Source organism: Bicyclus anynana, chromosome 3 (genome assembly GCF_947172395.1).
Source record: "Bicyclus anynana chromosome 3, ilBicAnyn1.1, whole genome shotgun sequence".
Taxonomy (NCBI): domain Eukaryota; kingdom Metazoa; phylum Arthropoda; class Insecta; order Lepidoptera; family Nymphalidae; genus Bicyclus; species Bicyclus anynana.
In genome coordinates this window covers 16,007,507-16,026,489 of record NC_069085.1, presented here as the reverse complement: position 1 = coordinate 16,026,489, position 18,983 = coordinate 16,007,507, and the positions used below count along the sequence as shown (strand labels likewise).

The window sequence follows — 18,983 nt, the reverse complement described above, 5'->3', positions numbered from 1 at the left end:
TCATGTACCTAATTACGTTTCCCGTTGCTAGGGCGGGCGGGCGGCCTTGACCGCGCCCTCTTGTTCACGTAGGCCGTCTACGGGTTTACTGGGGTGACCATGCCAGTTGTGCTTATCTGTTGTTGTTCTATAAGATTTGTGTTTTGTAAAATACCCAAAAATGACAAAAAAGATAAATTTAAATTTCATATTCATGATGCTATTTTTTTGAATGCTTTACCCTTTTATTTGTTACTGGCAGATGTCTCGCGGTTTCACCCGAGTAGTTCCTGTTCCCATTACTTAAAAAAAATATTGCCTATGTTACTCGTTGAAGATGTAACAGTGAAAAGCTTTTGAGATAAATCGTAAAAAACAAACAAAAACACATACCATCTCCTTTTTATGATATTAGTATTATTAGTTAGATCATAGGAATAGATTAAACATAAAATTCCCGTTATCTTTAGAATAGCAGATATGACCTCTACCTCCAATGCCGGAAGGCGCGGGTTCCAAACTTGGCCGGGGCATGCACCTCCAACTTTTCAGTTGTGTGCATTTTAAGAAATTAAATATCACCAAAAGCTTCCTTGAAAAAATATTTTAATTTTAATCATTCGTCATTCCCAATGTAATCTTCGGCAATTGAAGAAATAAATTGTTGCTGACGTAGTGGCGTTTTATGCAATTTAAGGATTTGTATTTGATGATGTAGCTTGTTAAGATACTTCACCCTAACGCATTTCAGTTTGTGTAGATACTTCACCATTGTACTTTATTATATTACAAACACGATGTTGATTACAAATATCGACATATCTTTAATTTTGTCCCATTAGTACTATATAGTACTGATGGAGAGCCGCGATAGCCCAGTGGATATGAACTCTGCCTCCGATTCCGGAGGGTGTGGGTTCGAATCCGGTCCGGAGCATGCACCTCCAACTTTTCAGTTGTGTGCATTTTAAGGAATTAAATATCACGCGTCTCAATCGGTGAAGGAAAACATCTTGAGGAAAACCAGCATACCAGAGAATTATCTTAATTCTCTGCGTGTTTGAAGTCTGCCAATTTTGCCATTGGCCGCATTGGGCCAGCGTGGTGGACTATTGGCCTAACCCTGAGAACTGATGGGATACTATACACTAATAAGAGGCCTTAACAGTTCTATACAACTATAGGTATGGGGTACTACTGGGATGCACCCTCTGATATGCAGGTTTCCTCACGATGGTTTCCCTCACCGTTTGAGACACGTGATATCTAATTTCTTAAATTCAGGCGAGCTTCAATTAAAAAGGTTAAAGATAATGTCACTATTCCAAACCACTTTATCTACCTAGAAACAATTAATCTTCATAATGTCTACAGCTGCCAAGCGCCCAAAGTCACGTGAACTTGAACTTTTCACGACCTTTATGATAATAAATGTCTAGGTCATATTCTTCTAGATAACTTTTCTTTTTTATATTACAATGAAACCTAATTTGTCTGGAGATTTAAATAGGAACTAATAGCAAGGTGGAATGGCAACCATGCATAAATAAATATACAGAGTTTCTCTGCGTGATCTAATCAGAAATGAGGAGATCCGCAGACGAACCAAAGTCACCGACATAGCTCAGACAGAGTCGTAAAGCTGAAGTGGGCAGGCCACATAGTTCGAAGAGCCGATGAACGTTGGGGTCCCAAGGTGCTGGAATGGTGACCCCGCACCGGAAAGCGCAGTGTTGGTCGACCCTTCACTAGGTGGACCGAGGACATCAAGCGGGTTGCAGGGTGCTGCTGGATGCTGGCGGCTCGAGACTTGTGCAAGAAGCCTATGACCAGCAGTGGATGTCCATCGGCTGATAATATGATGATGATGATTATGATGATGATGATGATGATGATGATGATGATGATGATAATGATGATAATGATGATGATGATGATGATGATATTGAACTAGCAAACGTATGCTACTTCGTTCGCGTAGAAAGCCTTTATATTATTTTAATAATTTAATTAGAAAATAGTCAACCTTAAAAGATATACAACATGACATTGTAGAAATATTTCTTTTAATTTTCAAGAGCAACAATTTCGCCAAAATATTTGACTTTTGCATAATTCAAAACGTTTACGCATCGCTCAATTCAAAATCTTCCAAAATAAAAATTATCCCCGATTTTGCAATAGCCAGGTACCGGGTTCGATATTCGACGATTCCAAAGATAACTTTGAAGTTTACTTTTATACTCGGTATACTTTTATATTTTGGTATTTTAGTTTTTTTAAACTACCAGCCGTGATTCAGTAACAAACATCTATAAAATAATCGCTAAGTTTACCAATTTTCCGGAAAATTCTTTTAATTTTTCTTTACCTAAAGACCAATATGGACGAAACCTGTTAAGTCATTCTCAATTTATGGCACGATAAGAAAAGAAAGATTTATATACCCAGGTATATAAACATAGATAACGCTTCTAAGGCTTCGCTATTCCCAACACTAATAAGAGCGGATAAATCCCTGGAACAAATCCGCAATAAAATACCGCCGCCCCAATAAAGCCCCAAAATAACTATCCGCATTGTACTGATGTGAGCACGATTAGCATCGCCCATGAAAATCAGTGGGCAGATTGATATACGACGCCATTAGCCGATATGATATTATAGTGTGTGCCACGCCATGTAAAGCGTCTTGTCAATGTATAAATAATAAGTACCAGCGGCGAAGTGTCCAAGCAAAGCGATTCCTGTCAGGCCTTTTGCTTAACGAACACAGTGTTTATAAGTACGGAGTTTCCCCATAAGATGATTCCATACCTTAGCAGTGAAGAAACATATCCATTATATGCCAACAATGCTGTTTTGTAACTGTTGGTTTGATATAATCTTCTAAGAACAAATACAAATCTATCCAACTTGGCGCATAATTGTTCTATGTGGGATTTCCAATTGCAATATTTATCAATTATTATCCCCAAGAAAGTTGTAGTTTCTACTTCATTTATAGAAGACCCTTTATAACTAATTTTGAATTTTGAGGTTATGTTGTTAGGTATATGGCATATATTATCTATGGCGTAAATAGGGCGACGCCACCGGCCCAGGCACAGGGCGTATACTCTCGGGGGCGCAAAAATAGACAGAATTAAGCATCAGAATGGGCAACGCATTTGCAGTAGTGACTGCGTTTGAGTTTTAGTGAGTGAGACACAGTGGGTGGTATGATAGGCAAAGGGTCTACTTAAATAGGGCGCAGTTATAGAAGCTCGCACAGGGCGCGGAAAAGGCTATTTACGGCACTGGTCAGGTTAACTTTTAAATCAGGTGATCGAATCAGGAATGAGGAAATCCAAGTCCAACCAAAGTCACTGACATAGCTCAGCGAGTCGCGAAGCTGCAGTGGCAATGGGCAGGCCACATAGTTCGAAAAGCCGATGGACGTTGGGGTCCCAAGCACCGCACAGGAAAGCGCAGTGTTGGTCAACCCCCCACTAGGTGGACCGAGGATATCAAGCGGGTTGCAGGGAGACGCTGGATGCTGGCGGCTCGAGACCATGCAGGTCCATGCATGAGGCGTATGTCCAGCAGTGGACGTCTATCGGCCGATAAGGTAAGGTAAGGTACCTTTTAAAAATCCATACATATTTATTGTTGTAATGAATATAAATATGTATAGATATATAAGACACATGAATTTACATCCTGTTGTATGAACTTCCTTATCCTTGGGACGGCTTGCCTTCGTCAAAATTCCATCCTTCGCCACTGGTAAGTACCCACCCTGTCCATCACGTTTTGGCTCCAACACTACTACTACATATTAAATACTGTCAGATTGATATACGAGCTTAATGATGCGATCCACGCCGTTAGTCGAGTTTTCTTATTATTTTTAATGGATCTATCGATACAAAAATATATAATGTTCTATTGAATTCATAACTGTAGATACTTCGTTGGACAGCTTATAAGTGACAACATAGTGCTGAATTTTATTCTGTATCTTTGTAAGCGGGTGGTGGTACAAATGACCCATAAATTTTTGTCAGAATCAGATTCAGAATCAGAATCGTTTATTTGCAAGAAATATTAAATTTAGTTATACAAAGATGTTATTATGTATTAGGTAACAAAGTTTCATCATTTATAGGTATACAAATGTGTAATTAATAAAATTAAAATTATATAAGTTACTAGCGGACGCCCGCGACTTCGTCCGCGTGAAACTCGATGTAAACTTTCAACTACCCCTACCCTACCCTACCCCTACCTTTTCCTGAATTTTCTTTGCTATAAACCTCACAGAGTCCGAGACGTTTCCATCGAATGCAAAACCGTGGAAATCGGTTCGTGCGTTCTGGAGTTATAGCGTCAGGAAGGAAAACCCGACTTATTTTTATATAGTAGAAGACAAATTAAATGACATTAAGTTTAAAACAAATATAATTACAACAATTTTTTTGAAGTATCAGCAAAGTACTCTTCTATGGAGTAGTAACATTTTTGTATGAAAATGAAAATGAATTTTATTCGTTTTATAAACATTACATTACATAGTAGGGCTGAGACCTTCTTTTAAGTGAATTTTGTATTAGAACCTTGTTGTTATTGTCACCAACCTGTAGTCTTTACCTTTCTATGCCTTTATATAATTAAAATCTAAATAAAGAAACACAGATTAATCAGAAAAATAAGCTTCCTAATCTTTAAACCGAACGCTAGTTAATCCTGCTTACATGATCCAGGCAAAAGTTCTCTACAAAACTAACAATCGATTTCTAATTCAAATAAACTAATCGAGACACCAATCGATACATCGCACGTGTTAACAAAGTGATAGACACATAATTTACCAAACTCTTCAATCCCGACGTTCTGTGTAAACGTGTCACTAAACCAAGGAAAAGTAACGGCCAGTGTAATCAGAGCTATCAATGTGGTAGATCTGTTTAATATTTGTAAAAGAATAATAGGGAGGAAGAGGTCGCGGTGGGATGGTTTACAGAAATGGCACGGATTTGCGAGGGGAGCCGGAATTTGCTACTGCATCGTTTCACTTATCGGGTAGACAGAATTTTAAAGAGAGAAACTTAAGTGGCAATAAAGTATCAAATGTAATAAATTGATTTAAAAATTTAAAAGAGAAGCGCCCGCTAATATCTATACATATTCTATATTTATACTAATATCGTGAGCCGTGATAGCCCAGTGGATATGACCTCTGCCTCCAATTCCGGAGGGTGTGGGTTCGAATCCGGTCCGGGGCATGCACCTCCAACTTTTCAGTTGTGTGCATTTTAAGAAATTAAATATCACGTGTCTCAATCGGTGAAGGAAAACATAGTGAGGAAACCTGCATACCAGAGAATTACCTTAATTCTCTGCGTGTGTGAAGTCTGCCAATCCGCATTGGGCCAGCGTGGTGGACTATTGGCCTAACCCCTCTCATTCTAAGAGGAAACTCGAGCTCAGCAGTGAGCCGAATATGGGTTGATGACGCAATACTAATATTATAAAGCTGAAGAGTTTTTTGTTTGTTTGATTGAACTCAGGAACTATGTTCTAATGGTCCGATTTGAAAAATTATTTCAGTGTCAGATAGCCCATTTATCGAGAGAGGCTATAGGTTATCCTTTATCCCCTTATTCCTACGGGAACGAGAACCACGCTGGTGAAACCGCACGGAGTCTACTAGTTTTACTACATGTATAAGCAGGTCTCTCGCCTTAAAGGAGACAAGATATGTAGCTTGAACGCTGCTCCAGTAATAAAGTCATCATTATCAACCCATATTTGTCTCACTGCTGAGCACGAGTCTCCTCCCAGAAAGAGATGGCCTTAGTCCACCACGCCCGTTTAGGATTGGCAGACTTCACACACGTAGAGAATTATCAAGTATGCAAGTTTTCTCACGATGTTTTTTTTTCGCCGTGTCTCAAACACGTGATGTTTAATTTCTTAAAATGCACATAACTGAAAAATTAGAGGTGTATGCCCTGGATCAGATTCGAACCTACGCCGTCCGAATCGAAGGCAGAGGTAATATCCTCTATTACGGCTATCACGGCTCTCAATAATCAAGTATGTATTTACGAGTCATCATTATCAACCCATATTCAGCTCACAGCTGAGCTCGAGTCTCCTCTCACAATGAGAGGCCAATAGTCCACCACGCTGGCCCAATGTGGATTGGCAGACTTCACCTACGCAGAGAATTGAGTAGATCCTCTGGTATGCAGGTTTCCTCACGATGTTTTTCCTTCACCGTTTGAGACACGTGATATTTAATTTCTTAAAATGCACACAACTGAAAAGTTGGAGGTGCATGCCCCGGACCGGATTCGAGCCCACACCCTCCGGATCCAGAGGCAGAGGTGATATCCTCACGGCTCTTAATAATGAAGTATGTATTTACGAGTACCTACTAGAAAATATAAAATTCAGAAACATTCTCCTCACAGAGAACAAGACGTCGGATTAGTAAATAAGTACTATCCCAGTAAATAGCCCTCGTTAGTCGCACGTGCTCTAAATTGCTCCCCGCCACGTGGGAATCAGAGGCAGAGGTCATATCCTCACGGCTCTTAATAATGAAGTATGTATTTACGAGTACATACTAGAAAATTATAAAATTCAGAAACATCCTCCTAACAGAGAACAAGACGTCGGATTAGTAAATAAATACTATCCCAGTAAATAGCCCTCGTTAGTCGCACGTGCTCTAAATTGCTCCCCGCCACGTGGCTTTACCCCCGGGACAGACAAAATCAAGTGAAAGTAGCATTTGCGGGAAAATGCTGATAGTTTACTTGATTCGCCCCAAAAATGTCGAGTATAGCAATTTATGTGATCCTTGTCATTTTATTCAATTTAATTCTGTTGGATGGAATGATTTTAAATAATTGTTTACCTTATTTATTTAAAACTAGCGGACGCTCGCGACTTCATCCGCGTTGAATTCAGTTTTCACAAATCCCGCGGGAAAAATGGATTTTTCCGGGATGAAAAGTAGCCTATGTGTTCATCCAGAGTAACATCTATTTCCATTCCAAATTTCAGCCAAATCGCTTCTGTAGCCGCAGCGTAAAAGAGGAATTAACCATGTTTAACTGACTTCAAAAATTTTCTAAATATGACCGGTATTTTTTTTTAATTTTTTTATGTACACCGATTACTCGAAAACAACTGGACCGATTTCAAAAATTATTTTTTTGTTTTAAAGGGTATACTTTATAAGCACTTTAGAAACGTCAAATCGACTATTTGTAAAGACTAACACTGGAAGCAATGCTTCTTTAGATAGATTCGTAGCGCATAAAAATAGTTTATACGATGAGATAACTTTCCGTCTTCTTCAATATCGTTAATCACCTACAAAGGCTTTGACTTTAAACCGCTACCTGAGAGCAGAGCAAGCAATTTTACTTATAACTTTAGCTTTAGCGAAGAAAGTTGTAAATACGGGTATTTACTTTGCTTGGTGATTAACAAACTTCTTTGAAGATTGTGTTTGTTTTTAACCCTTTTCAAAGCATTAAGACCTGTTATAAGGTATAGTTCAATATTTTTCAAGGGATAAAGTCTATCCAGTTTGCTTAAGGGGATTTCAAAAGTTGAGCCGTCGTAATCGTGTCATCATCATCATCATCATTACATGCTCAACAGTAAGCCGAATATGGGTATATTCGGCTCACTGTTGAGCATGAGTCTCGTCTCAAAAATCTTTCAGAGAATCAAAATTCTTTTTGATTATGTAAAAAACCATTAAATGTCAAAGTTCGGTGGTTTTGGTTATCTGAGGGCCTAGTGGTAGTTTGATACTGTGACAATCGCGTTAACATAAACGCGAATTTCTATTTTTTCGCGCTTACTTTAACGCGATAACAGTATGAATATTGAAAACTCCCACTAGGCACCCAGAAAGCGATTAGCTAATAACCTACGAGTAGCTGATAAAATTATTTGTTCGTCGTTCATTTGTCTTGTATATTTATCTACACTCGAGGCACTACGAACTGACAGATTTGACTTTCAAAAGCCAATTTTTTATTTAAAATTAACTAATTTGATTATTTATATCCTCAGACCAATTATTGTATAGGACCTGCCTCGCTAGACGTTACTTTTCTGTCAAAGTATATGATCAACGATCTAATGCTATTATAAAAACTGCCTCGATCGATCGATGTTAAATAGTTGTAATCGTGTTCGTCGGTTAAAGAGCTCCGTAAAAATACCTTTTTGTGTAATTGAATTGTGTAAAAAACGGGCAAAAACTTCTAGTTTAGTATATATCAAATCTAAGCTCGTTTTCTTCAGAAAATGACAGATAATTTTGTTCGTGACTATGAGTATGATAGTTTATATCATATCTATATGATAATATGATTATGTACAATGATGTTGTTTGTAAGCCCTCAATAAAAAAAAATGTAAAATAATGAATTCGTGAGACCATTACTTGTACGGAATATTGTTATTACGGAAAATTGTGCATAAACGTTTGTAGCGGAATAGCGATAATACTTTTAATATAATTATTAAAATCAGCTGATCGTGGCAGCAAACAGCTGTTTATTTATTTGCGTACCGTCAACGTTGCGATATTGACACTTCAGTGTTACACACTCGCGATTTACTATTTATGAACATTATTATTATAATTTTGTCATTGTGTCGTGCCGCAGCGAGATTTACCTGGACTGGATTTAACTTTATTTATTTTTAATCAATATTCAATTATAAAGTGGCGCCATCTTACAGTGGTGTTACTGTACTCTTTGTACAGTGAACAGTTTGGATCACAGCGTCATGGCTAAAAACTGTACTCATTGCGGTCGGTTCGTAAGTTCAGCAGAGGGCGCTAAGTGTCTTAAATGCACTTCGTTATATCATCGTGAATGTGCAAAACTGAGCCCTACTGGGAATGTTCCGAAAAAGTGGGTTTGCTTGCCATGTAATAAATGTAAGCCTAAACCTGCTGCAAGCTTCTCTGTACCCATAGATTCACCAAAACCTCAACAAACTATGAATGATCAGCCATTTGCCTCATCTCCTGTGGGCCATATGAATTTAGTTGGTAATACGACGGACGTTGAATCGACAAACAGTATCGTAGTCGAGCTCAGGCTTTTGAGATCTGAAATGGCCAGTTTCAGGAATGAGATTGCGCAACTTAATGTCACCTTATCAGAGTACAAGAGCAGAATGGATAATGTTGAGGACAGGTTGTCGCAGCTTGAGGAACAATCTCGGTCTCGTGATTCTTCAGGAGGGGATGATTTAAACATGTTAGCTAAGCTGCAAGATCAGATTAATGAAAGAGACCAGGAGCTCCTGTTGAACGATGTTGAAATTTCCGGATTACAGGAGCTTCCGGGAGAAAATTTACTTAATTTAACAAGTCTATTGTCCAGAAAACTGGGTGTAGAGATTGACGATCGGGACATAGTCTCGGCGCAGCGCTCGGGCCCGCGGCGCGCGGCGGTGGAGGGCGCGGACGGCGCGGTGCAGCAGCGGCCGCGAATCGTGGTCGTGCGTCTCGCTCGGCGCGCGGTGCGTGACCACTTGCTGCGAGCGGCGCGAGTCCGCCGCGGCGCTGACTCATCGGGGGTAGTGTCGGGTGCTGAGCCGCGACGCTTCTATGTTAATGAGCACTTGACGCGGACGAATAGACTGTTATTTTACAAGGCCCGTGAAGAAAGTCGTAAGAGAAATTGGAAGTTCGTGTGGACAAAAGAAGGCCGTATTTTTATACGTAAGAGTAGCACTGCACCTGTGTATCGGGTTCGGTCAGACGATGATATTAGTAGATTTTTTTCATTGCCTTAATTTTGTATTGTATGATTAGACTACATTTTAAGTGTTTCATTAAATTCTGCTATACTTTTATATTGCCTACCTGCCAGCAACCTTTTTACTTTGACCTTGCAATGTATCTTGATTTTTTTTTTTTTGTAATTTTACTAGCGTTTAAAAATGTTTTTACATTGATTTTGTTTTATACCTTTTATAATAATTATTTAAAAGCAATATTATATCTTATTATGAGTATTATTAGTAAGTATGATGTTGTAAAATTAACAATTTATTTAATGGATATATCTTACACTACTATACTGCATTCAATAACTTATATAATAATCTATTACACACGTATATACCTACTATATGTTTATAATTTTAAAATTCAATAGTAATAAATTTTTAAAAATTGGATTTCTTAACGCTGGGTCTCTTGGCTCAAAGCACGATGAGTTCGTGGTAGCTATGGACCGTTTCCAGGTCGATATCATGGCTATTAATGAAACATGGCTACGTGCTGGTGAAGAAGGTCGAGCTCCTTCGGTGCCTGGGTATAAACTGTTGCATATTCCGCGCCCTGTCACTGTGCGCGATGGTCGCGGCGGAGGCGTTGCATTTTATATAAAAAAAGGTCTCAGGTACAAAACATGTATTTTTCCCCGGCATGAAACAGTGGAACAAATGTGGGTTAGTCTAAGTGTAAACACTCGTAAAATTGCTATAGGTACTGCGTATAGACCCCAATGGTTGAATATTGATTTATTTTTGGATGTTTTGACAGATAGTATTCAATCTTTGTCGAGCTACGATGACGTTATCTTGTTGGGGGATTTTAATACAAATTTATTAAATACAAATGATCTAAAAACCATTAAACTAAACACTTTTTTTAACTACTTACATTTAACACAACTAATATCTTCTCCAACGCATTTTACCGATACTAGCGAGACGTTAATAGACACCATATCGACTAATCTTCAAGTTAAAAATGTTAACGTGAGTCGTATTCCTTCATTAGGCAATCATGCATTCCTTGATTGTATTTTGAATATTAAAAGAGACAAAATCTCGCCTAAGTTTATTGAGTATAGACCACTTAAGAGTGTGTGCCTAGATAATTTTAATAAAGATCTTGGGAATATTCCGTGGAACCATATTTCATCCTTAAGTTGTGTTAATCAGATGGTTTCTTATTTTAATAATTCGGTCCTAGAATTATTTGATAAACATGCTCCTAGCAGGTCTAAACTGATTAAGGAACATTGCTATCCGTGGATTACGAACAACGTAAAATTTATGATGAGTTTAAGGGACGACGCACATTCACAATGGTGTAAAGTTAAATCAGAGTCTAATAAAATATTTTACCATCAATACAAACATTTAGTAATAGAAGCCATTCATAATGAGAAAAGCGCTTATTTTAAAAATTATATTATAAATAAAATTAAGTATCCTAAGGTGATGTGGCGTAATTTAAAGACTACCATCCTGCCTAAGAAATCTCTTTCATTACCGGCACATTTTTCTGACGCCGAGGCATTAAATGCACACTTTCTTGTCGTTCCAGGGGTAAACATTACCTCTTTTTCTCTACTCACTTATTTTGAGTTTAATTTTCTTTATAATAATGCTTTCTCCCTTTGTACTATTTCTGATATTGATTTATTAAAAATACTTAAAAAACTTCATTCAAATGCGGAAGGGGCCGATAAAATCTCACTTGATATGCTTCTAATGACCCTCCCACATAGTGTGGATGCAATTAGAAACATTGTAAATGCTTCTATTACAACCTCTATCTTTCCAGATAGTTGGAAAGCAGCATTAATTCGTCCGCTACCAAAAGTTTCAGACCCCCTTATATCAAAAGACCTGCGGCCAATCAGCATTCTACCCTGTTTCTCTAAAATACTGGAAAAGATAGTACATTCGCAAGTATTGGCTTATCTTGAGAAGCAGCAAATTTTGCCTGAACATCAATCTGGTTTTAGGGCTGGTCGTGGAACGGTGACGGCATTATTGGATGTTACTGATAATATTCTTTCTGCCCAAGATAAAGGGATGTGCACTATTCTTGTACTCCTAGACTTTTCGCGTGCTTTTGACTGTATCAACATTGCACTCCTGCTATCCAAACTATCCTATTATGGGTTTAATGTTAATGCTGTTAAATGGTTTGATAGCTATTTAAGTCATCGAACACAGTCTGTAGAATTAGTGCATCAGGATGGAAGGAAGTATAGATCGTCGGCAGCTGTAGTCTCCAGAGGTGTACCGCAGGGTTCTGTTTTGGGTCCCTTACTTTTTATTTTATATTGTGCGGACATAATTAAAAAAATTAAACATTGCAAGTATCACTTGTATGCCGACGACTTACAGTTGTATTACTCTTGTAGGCCCGAAAAGGTTCAAGACGCTGTAGCATTAATTAATGAAGACCTTGACCGAATTTCACATTGGTCTGATAGTAATTCTTTAGTACTCAATCCTTCTAAGTCCAAGTACATTTTGTTTGGTTCGAATAAACAATTAAGTAATGTTGAACCTGAGCTTTTAAACATATGTATTAGAGGCAACCGATTAGAAAGAGTTCTTCAGGCGCGTAATTTGGGTTTGCTAATGGACTCTGGGCTTAGATTTGAACAGCATGTGGCTGAGGTGGTACGCAATTGTTTTTATAGACTAAAAGTAATTTATAAGGTCCGCATGTACCTCTCGCAGGAGCTGCGTATTCAGCTAGTTGAGGCATTAGTCCTTTCGAAGCTTAATTATGCAGATATTGTTTTTGGCCCCCGACTTCTTTGTAGAACTAAGCGCCTCATACAGCGTGTGCAAAACTCTTGTGCACGCTTCTGTTTTAATATTCCTCCAAGAAATCGTATTACACCATACCTGAATAATTCTAGACTATTAAAAATGAGATCTAGAAGAAAATTACATCTGGCTGGTTTACTTTTCGGTTTGTTAAAACAAGGTAAACCATTATATCTTCTGAATAAATTAAATTGGGTGGGTGAGAGTGGGACGGGTCATCGAAGCTGTCGCAATCAGTTTCGTGTTCCACCTCATCGTACTGCCGCGTTCAGAGGATCGTTTACCTACTCCGCCACTAAATGTTGGAATAATATCCCCCCTCCAATAAAAAAAGTCAAAAGCATATATACTTTTAAAAAACTGCTGAAACGATTTCTTATTGACAGACAGTTCGAATTCCAAGATCATGTGGCGGAGTTTTCATTTTTGTAATTTTAATTTATTTTTTTTATATAATATAATATGTAGGACGGCGCAGCTTGAGTGCTTTATGATACCTACCATTTTAATAACTTATATACATATATTTATATAATAAAGGTATGATTTAATAGTTTATGTATTATTTTTTTATATATTTAATTTTCAATTAATATCGAATTTATATGTTTAATATGTTGTTACATTATATATTTAATAACAAGTATTTAGTTATCTATAAATTAGTAAAAAGAGTTATTAACAAAAAAAAAAAAAAAAAGTATACATAATTATATTGCAGGTAATTTTTATTTAATTTTGTTTTTCATCGTTATGTTTAAGTTTTCTGTTTTTTTTTTTTAAATCAATGTGTCTACCTAGTTAGTTTTAATTAGTTCTTAATAATTGTATTTAATAGTTTACGTAAACTGTTGAACTGTGTGCGTGGCGGCACCTGAACTGGGTCCTAACTGAAAATCAGTGCTGCATACTTTTTTTTATTGAAAGTATGCGGCAAAATGCTGAGTTGGGGCCTTTTTCTAGGTTGTGCCACATATTACAGGGCATTCTTTAGTGCTCCACTGTTTGAGTGGACGTTAAGCCATAATGTTATAATTTAGATTTAATGTGATATGTGGCATTACTTAAAATAAAGATCTTTCTTTCTTTCTTTCCTTCTTTAATAATTGACAACTGGCCGTATTATATTTCACGCATTAGCCAAATAGGGGTAGCCATAACATTAACAATAGCGTAAAATAGGCGCGTTTACCCCAAAATCGATCTATGGGAGCATGTTGTTGATAAGCGTGACGTCACGTTCTCACACATCTGCTCGTGTTGACGGGAATCAATGTCACGCCTCTTGCTGACATGTGTAAAGTGTGAATGTTATTTATTTTAAACGAATGGGGTAGGTCGGGGAAATGTGTGCAACTTTAATGCAATTACGTGTCACAGGGGCTTGATAGTGAATGATAATTGCTGCTAAAATTGAAAAAATTGTATTTCTGTCCGAGCCAATATTTAAAAGAACTGATCCGAAGATCGGGGAGGTTATTGGGCCACTAGTAACTTTTTAACCCGAAAAATCCATTGTTCGCGCCGGATTTATGAAAAACAGAATTTAGCTTTATAACCGCTTTATACCTAAGTATAAAAGATAATGATAAGAAGTATGAATGTATAAGTCCCATCACGCTGCTTTATTAATGGTTGGTGGGCTTAGAGGATCAATATTTAAAATTGTAGCGTTCAGTATCACATGTTAATGATAATAATCTGTACTAATATTATAGAGCTGGAGTTTGTGTGTTTGAACGCGCTAATCTCAGGAACTACTGGTACGATTTCAAAAATTCTTTCAGTGTTAGATAGCCCATTTATCGAGGAAGGCTATAAGCTATATATTATCCCCGTATTCCTACGGGACGGAAATCACGCGGGTGAAGCCGCGCGGGGTCAGGTAGTGATAGCATATAATTGAGGACGTGATAGCCCAGTGGATATGACCTCTGCCTCCGATTCCAGAGGGTGTGGGTTCGAATCCAATCCGGGGCATGTACCTACAACTTTTCAGTTATGTGCATTTTAAGAAATTAAATATCACGTATCTCAAACAGTGAAGGAAAAACATCGTGAGGAAACCTGCATACCAGAGATTTTTTTTAGTTTTCTGCATAAAAGTTAAGTTTGCCAATCCGCATTGGGCCAGCGTGGTGGACTATTACTGGCGTTAACCTCTCTCATTCTTAGAGGAGACTCGAGCTCAGCAGTGAGCCGAATAATTGATAATGATGAAAAATAAAATAATCTGCATAATATGAAACAGATTACATTTACGTCATAGCATATTCTGACCCGTGAATATATTCTGCTTTGTAAAGCCATTTCGTACGGCTAATTGGGTCGGCTGCAAAGACCCTGAATACAAAATTGCGTTATTAAATAATTAATAATTTCAGCTTTTATTTATACATGTATAAATAAGGCCTCATTCGCACGAGAGTTTTATTAACGGACGTTAAAAAACGCGTTCAAATACAACAAAAGGCGTAAGGCGCGTTGTAAAGACCAGCTGGCCTATTTAGTATCAACTGGCCTATTTAGAATTCTTTGTTATCAACCTATCAAAACACCTTCATGACGGCCTCCGTGGCGCAGTGGTATGCGCGGTGGATTTACAAGACGGAGGTCCTGGGTTCGAACCCCGGCTGGGCAGATTGAGATTTTCTTAATTTGTCCAGGTCTGGCTGGTGGAAGGCTACGGCCGTGGCTAGTTAACACCCTACCGGCAAAGACGTACCGCCAAGCGATTTAGCGTTCCGGTACGATGCCGTGTAGAAACCGAAAGGAGTGTGGATTTTCATCCTCCTCCTAACCAGTTAGCCCGCTTCCATCTTAGACTGCATCATCACTTACCATCAGGTGAGATTGTAGTCAAGGGCTAACTTGTAAAGAATAAAAAAAAAACATCAAATTAAATTGACAAAATGTCAACTACATACTATATGATATGCACTAGTAAGCACCGGATGACATTTGTTACATAGAATTTCGAATATGTCAACAAGAAAATGTCAAAGTTAGTGAATTATCCTGCAAACTTCGTACATGCCCACCGCACTTACTCGTGGTAGAACCACCTATAGCATAATCTGATAAACCTTCAAAATAAAATAAAAATGAAAAAAAAAAATCATTCATTTCAAGTAGGAAAAGTAACAAGCACTTTTGTTGCTAACGTCAAGATTGACTATTTGTAAAGACAACGTTACCGGTTCGAAAGAGTTTCCGAGAAGAGACGGCAAGAAACTCAACAGTTGCTCTTTTAAAAAATCATACAATTATAATATACTATTGTACAGCTTCCATTTAGCTTCAGTTCAGCTTTTATGACGAAGGTCTGATCAGAGGTTGTCAATCCTTAAAGTTCTAAGTCATGTACGTGCCTCAACGAATAACATTCATGGCTTACCCACAGAGTAACCAGAGAGTCTTTACAGACTGCGCGCTGCCAGTGCAACCCACAAAAAAAAAACAAAAGTCACTCGTCTCCTTGACATCTGCATATACTAATTTTTCATAATTTGTATTTCAAAATTTAACACTAACAACAATTACGTAAATTAATATAATAATTAATAATAACCATTAAAAAAATACTCCATCTTATTTCTTTAGTTTTTGAGAACAGTTTTTAAAATATTTAAAAACATAAGACGCCATTTTTCTCGATTATTATTAAAAATTACTGATGCGACGGTTCGTATCGTACTGACAAGAGAACGTATTCGTTTTTGAATTTCATATCCGTGACGGGTACGACACCGTCATGTTCCGTACGCTCCATCTGTATATTATTGTTTAATCTGTGGGCTTACCATCAAAACAAGCGTATTTGATATACACGATTCCCGTGGCCCAACTCCTGGAGGGTGGATAGTCCTCCGCCAACACGAAGCTGCAGTGGTTCACCCCCGTACATCTGTAATGACAATATAACAAAATATATAAAAAAAACATAGACACAGCCGAACGTAGAACCTCCTCCTCTTTGGAAGTCGGTTAAAAAACTTTTATGAAACATGGTTTCACCCGCGTGGTTTCCATTCCCGTAGCAATACAGAGATAATATATATAGTCTATATATCCTCCATAAATGGGCACTGAAAGAATTTTTCAAATCGGACCAGTAGTTCCTGAGATTAACGCGTTCAAGCAAACAAACAAACAAGCTCTTCAGCTTCATAGTATAGAATAAACAAATTTTCTGAACCTAGTAAAATTTACCCTTGGTACAATAAACAAAGACGATTGGAACAATTTATATGCGTATACGTATATCGACCAGCCGACGCACCGCGGATTCACCCGAGTAGTTCCCGTTCCCGTAAGAATACGCTGATAAAATTTAGCCCATGACACTCACAAATAACGTGGCTTTGTAATTGTAAAAGAATTTTCAGAATCGGTTTTGCAGATCCAGAGATTACCCCCTTACAATACCACAAACTTTATCTCTTTATAATATTGGTATAGATTGTTAAACAGTACGATCTCTATTCTGAGAGAGAGAAATTATCCTGATTCGGAGAGAACGAAAATAAAGAAGAAAAAAAACAGAGCAAATTTGAATCCCGGGCTTTTGCAGTGGTTTGTACTATTGGAGTATTATACTGGTTGAAATGAAACGTATTTTCCATTGGTATTTTCATTATAAAATTTAAATTTTCCATTAAACCTCGCACCAACTGTAGCGAAATTACATGCATTTTCCGAAAGCTGTACACGAGATATGGCTTAATTTCCTCGTACTGCGGAAAACGGTAGCAAATTTCCAGTGAATCTGCGCAGACATGCGACAATAATATTATATTATTGCTTTTTGTGGCAAAGTTCATGTACAAAATAATTTTCTTTTATAAAAAAAAAATACAACCGACTTCAAAATCAGAAAATAAACTCATAGTTTTAGGATTTTCAGACAGTTCTTTCCCGTGGTTCTTTCAGATACGGCTTTAAATCGACAAAATTATACTTTTATTAACAACTAGCCGTCACCCGCGACGTCGTCCGCGAGAAACTCTATGTAAACTTTGACCTACCCCTACCGTACCCCTACCCTATTATAATTGAGAATCTGAGGTTGTTTGGTACGATTTCACTAACTTTTTACAATTAAATTAAATTTATATAGTATATTATATAAATAACAATTAAATTTATATAGTATTTTCCGGCTAATTGGAGGGGTACGGGAAAGTCATATTTAAATGATATGGCAAATATTCCTTTTTTTTAACAAAATAAAAAGATCACTTTTCCCATGTCTTTTCTGACTGATCGTAATATTTATATAACAAAAAAAACTTATTCTTAAAACTTGCAAATAAATACAAATACTCCTCCAAATTATTAATCAAAAACAAATAATCATCCATTAAGAAAATACCAACCTTCTTGTGTCTGAGTTTTCACAAAAGCTATTAAAATTATAAGGAAATGACTGGCTTGAAAATTCTAATATGAATGATTAATGAATATTATTTCCATGAAATTAAGGGTGCTTTCACCAAACCTGTTTGCAAAGTAGAGAGTGGTAAACGGTATGAATTTTAACAATGACGTCACTAATTTCCATAAAGAATCATATTAACAAGTTTTAGAAATAAATCACTTTGTCATATAGACAGTATTGTTCTATCTAAGGTTTCATCACTTTTAATTTTTAAAAAATCTTGAAAAAATTAATCTTAATAAGAAATTAAAAAATATATTAATTTTTTACCCCAAAAAAATGTTTTATATTGGACCGTTATATTTGTCTATTACGACTGTCTATGTCACCGTAGTTCTCAAACGGGTCAACCGATTTTGATGCGTTTTTCTTTGTTTGAAATCTGGTTTGATCGAAATCGGTTCAGGCGTTTACAAAAAATGGATAGTGAAATTGAGGATGAACAGTCGAATATCTTTGAATATACCAGATGAGGATATCAAATTAAGGACTATATCCATTCAATTAGGTTAAGAGCCGTGATACCCCAGTGGATATGACCTCTGACTCCGATTCCGGAGGGTGTGGGTTTGTATCCGGTCCGGCATGCACCTCCAACATTTTCAGTTGTGTGCATTTTAAGAAATTAAATATCACGCGCATACTAGAGAATTTTTAAAATTCTCTGCGTGTGTGAAGTCTGCCAATCCGCATTGGGCCAGCGTGGTAGACTATTGACCTAACCCCTCTTATTCTGATTCTGAAAGAAGACTCGAGCTCAGCAGTGAGCCGAATATGGGTTGAAATATGGTTTATAATGATGAAGGTTAAGAAAATTTCAAAAATACTGAACCTATTTTTAGGTCGATTAAAAAGAAATAAAACAGCAAGTCTTTACAATAATGGAAATTTCCGTACAAAAAGTACATCAAAATTAACAGTCGATAAATAACTTAAGTTA

General features: G+C 37.2%; 1 protein-coding gene across 2 annotated transcripts in view; it reads right to left on the bottom strand.

The window, feature by feature from the left end:
- The window catches only part of LOC112054787 (uncharacterized), a 143,324-nt gene that overhangs the window by 49,327 nt on the left and 75,014 nt on the right, over window positions 1–18,983 (bottom strand). For both annotated transcript variants that reach the window (XR_008252372.1, XM_052891035.1), the window contains exon 3: window positions 16,407–16,510. Coding sequence is in view for 1 of the 2 variants with exons in the window: in XM_052891035.1 (XP_052746995.1) it covers window positions 16,407–16,510 (104 nt within the window). In the remaining variant the exon portion in view is untranslated. The remainder of the gene's footprint in view (window positions 1–16,406; window positions 16,511–18,983) is intronic.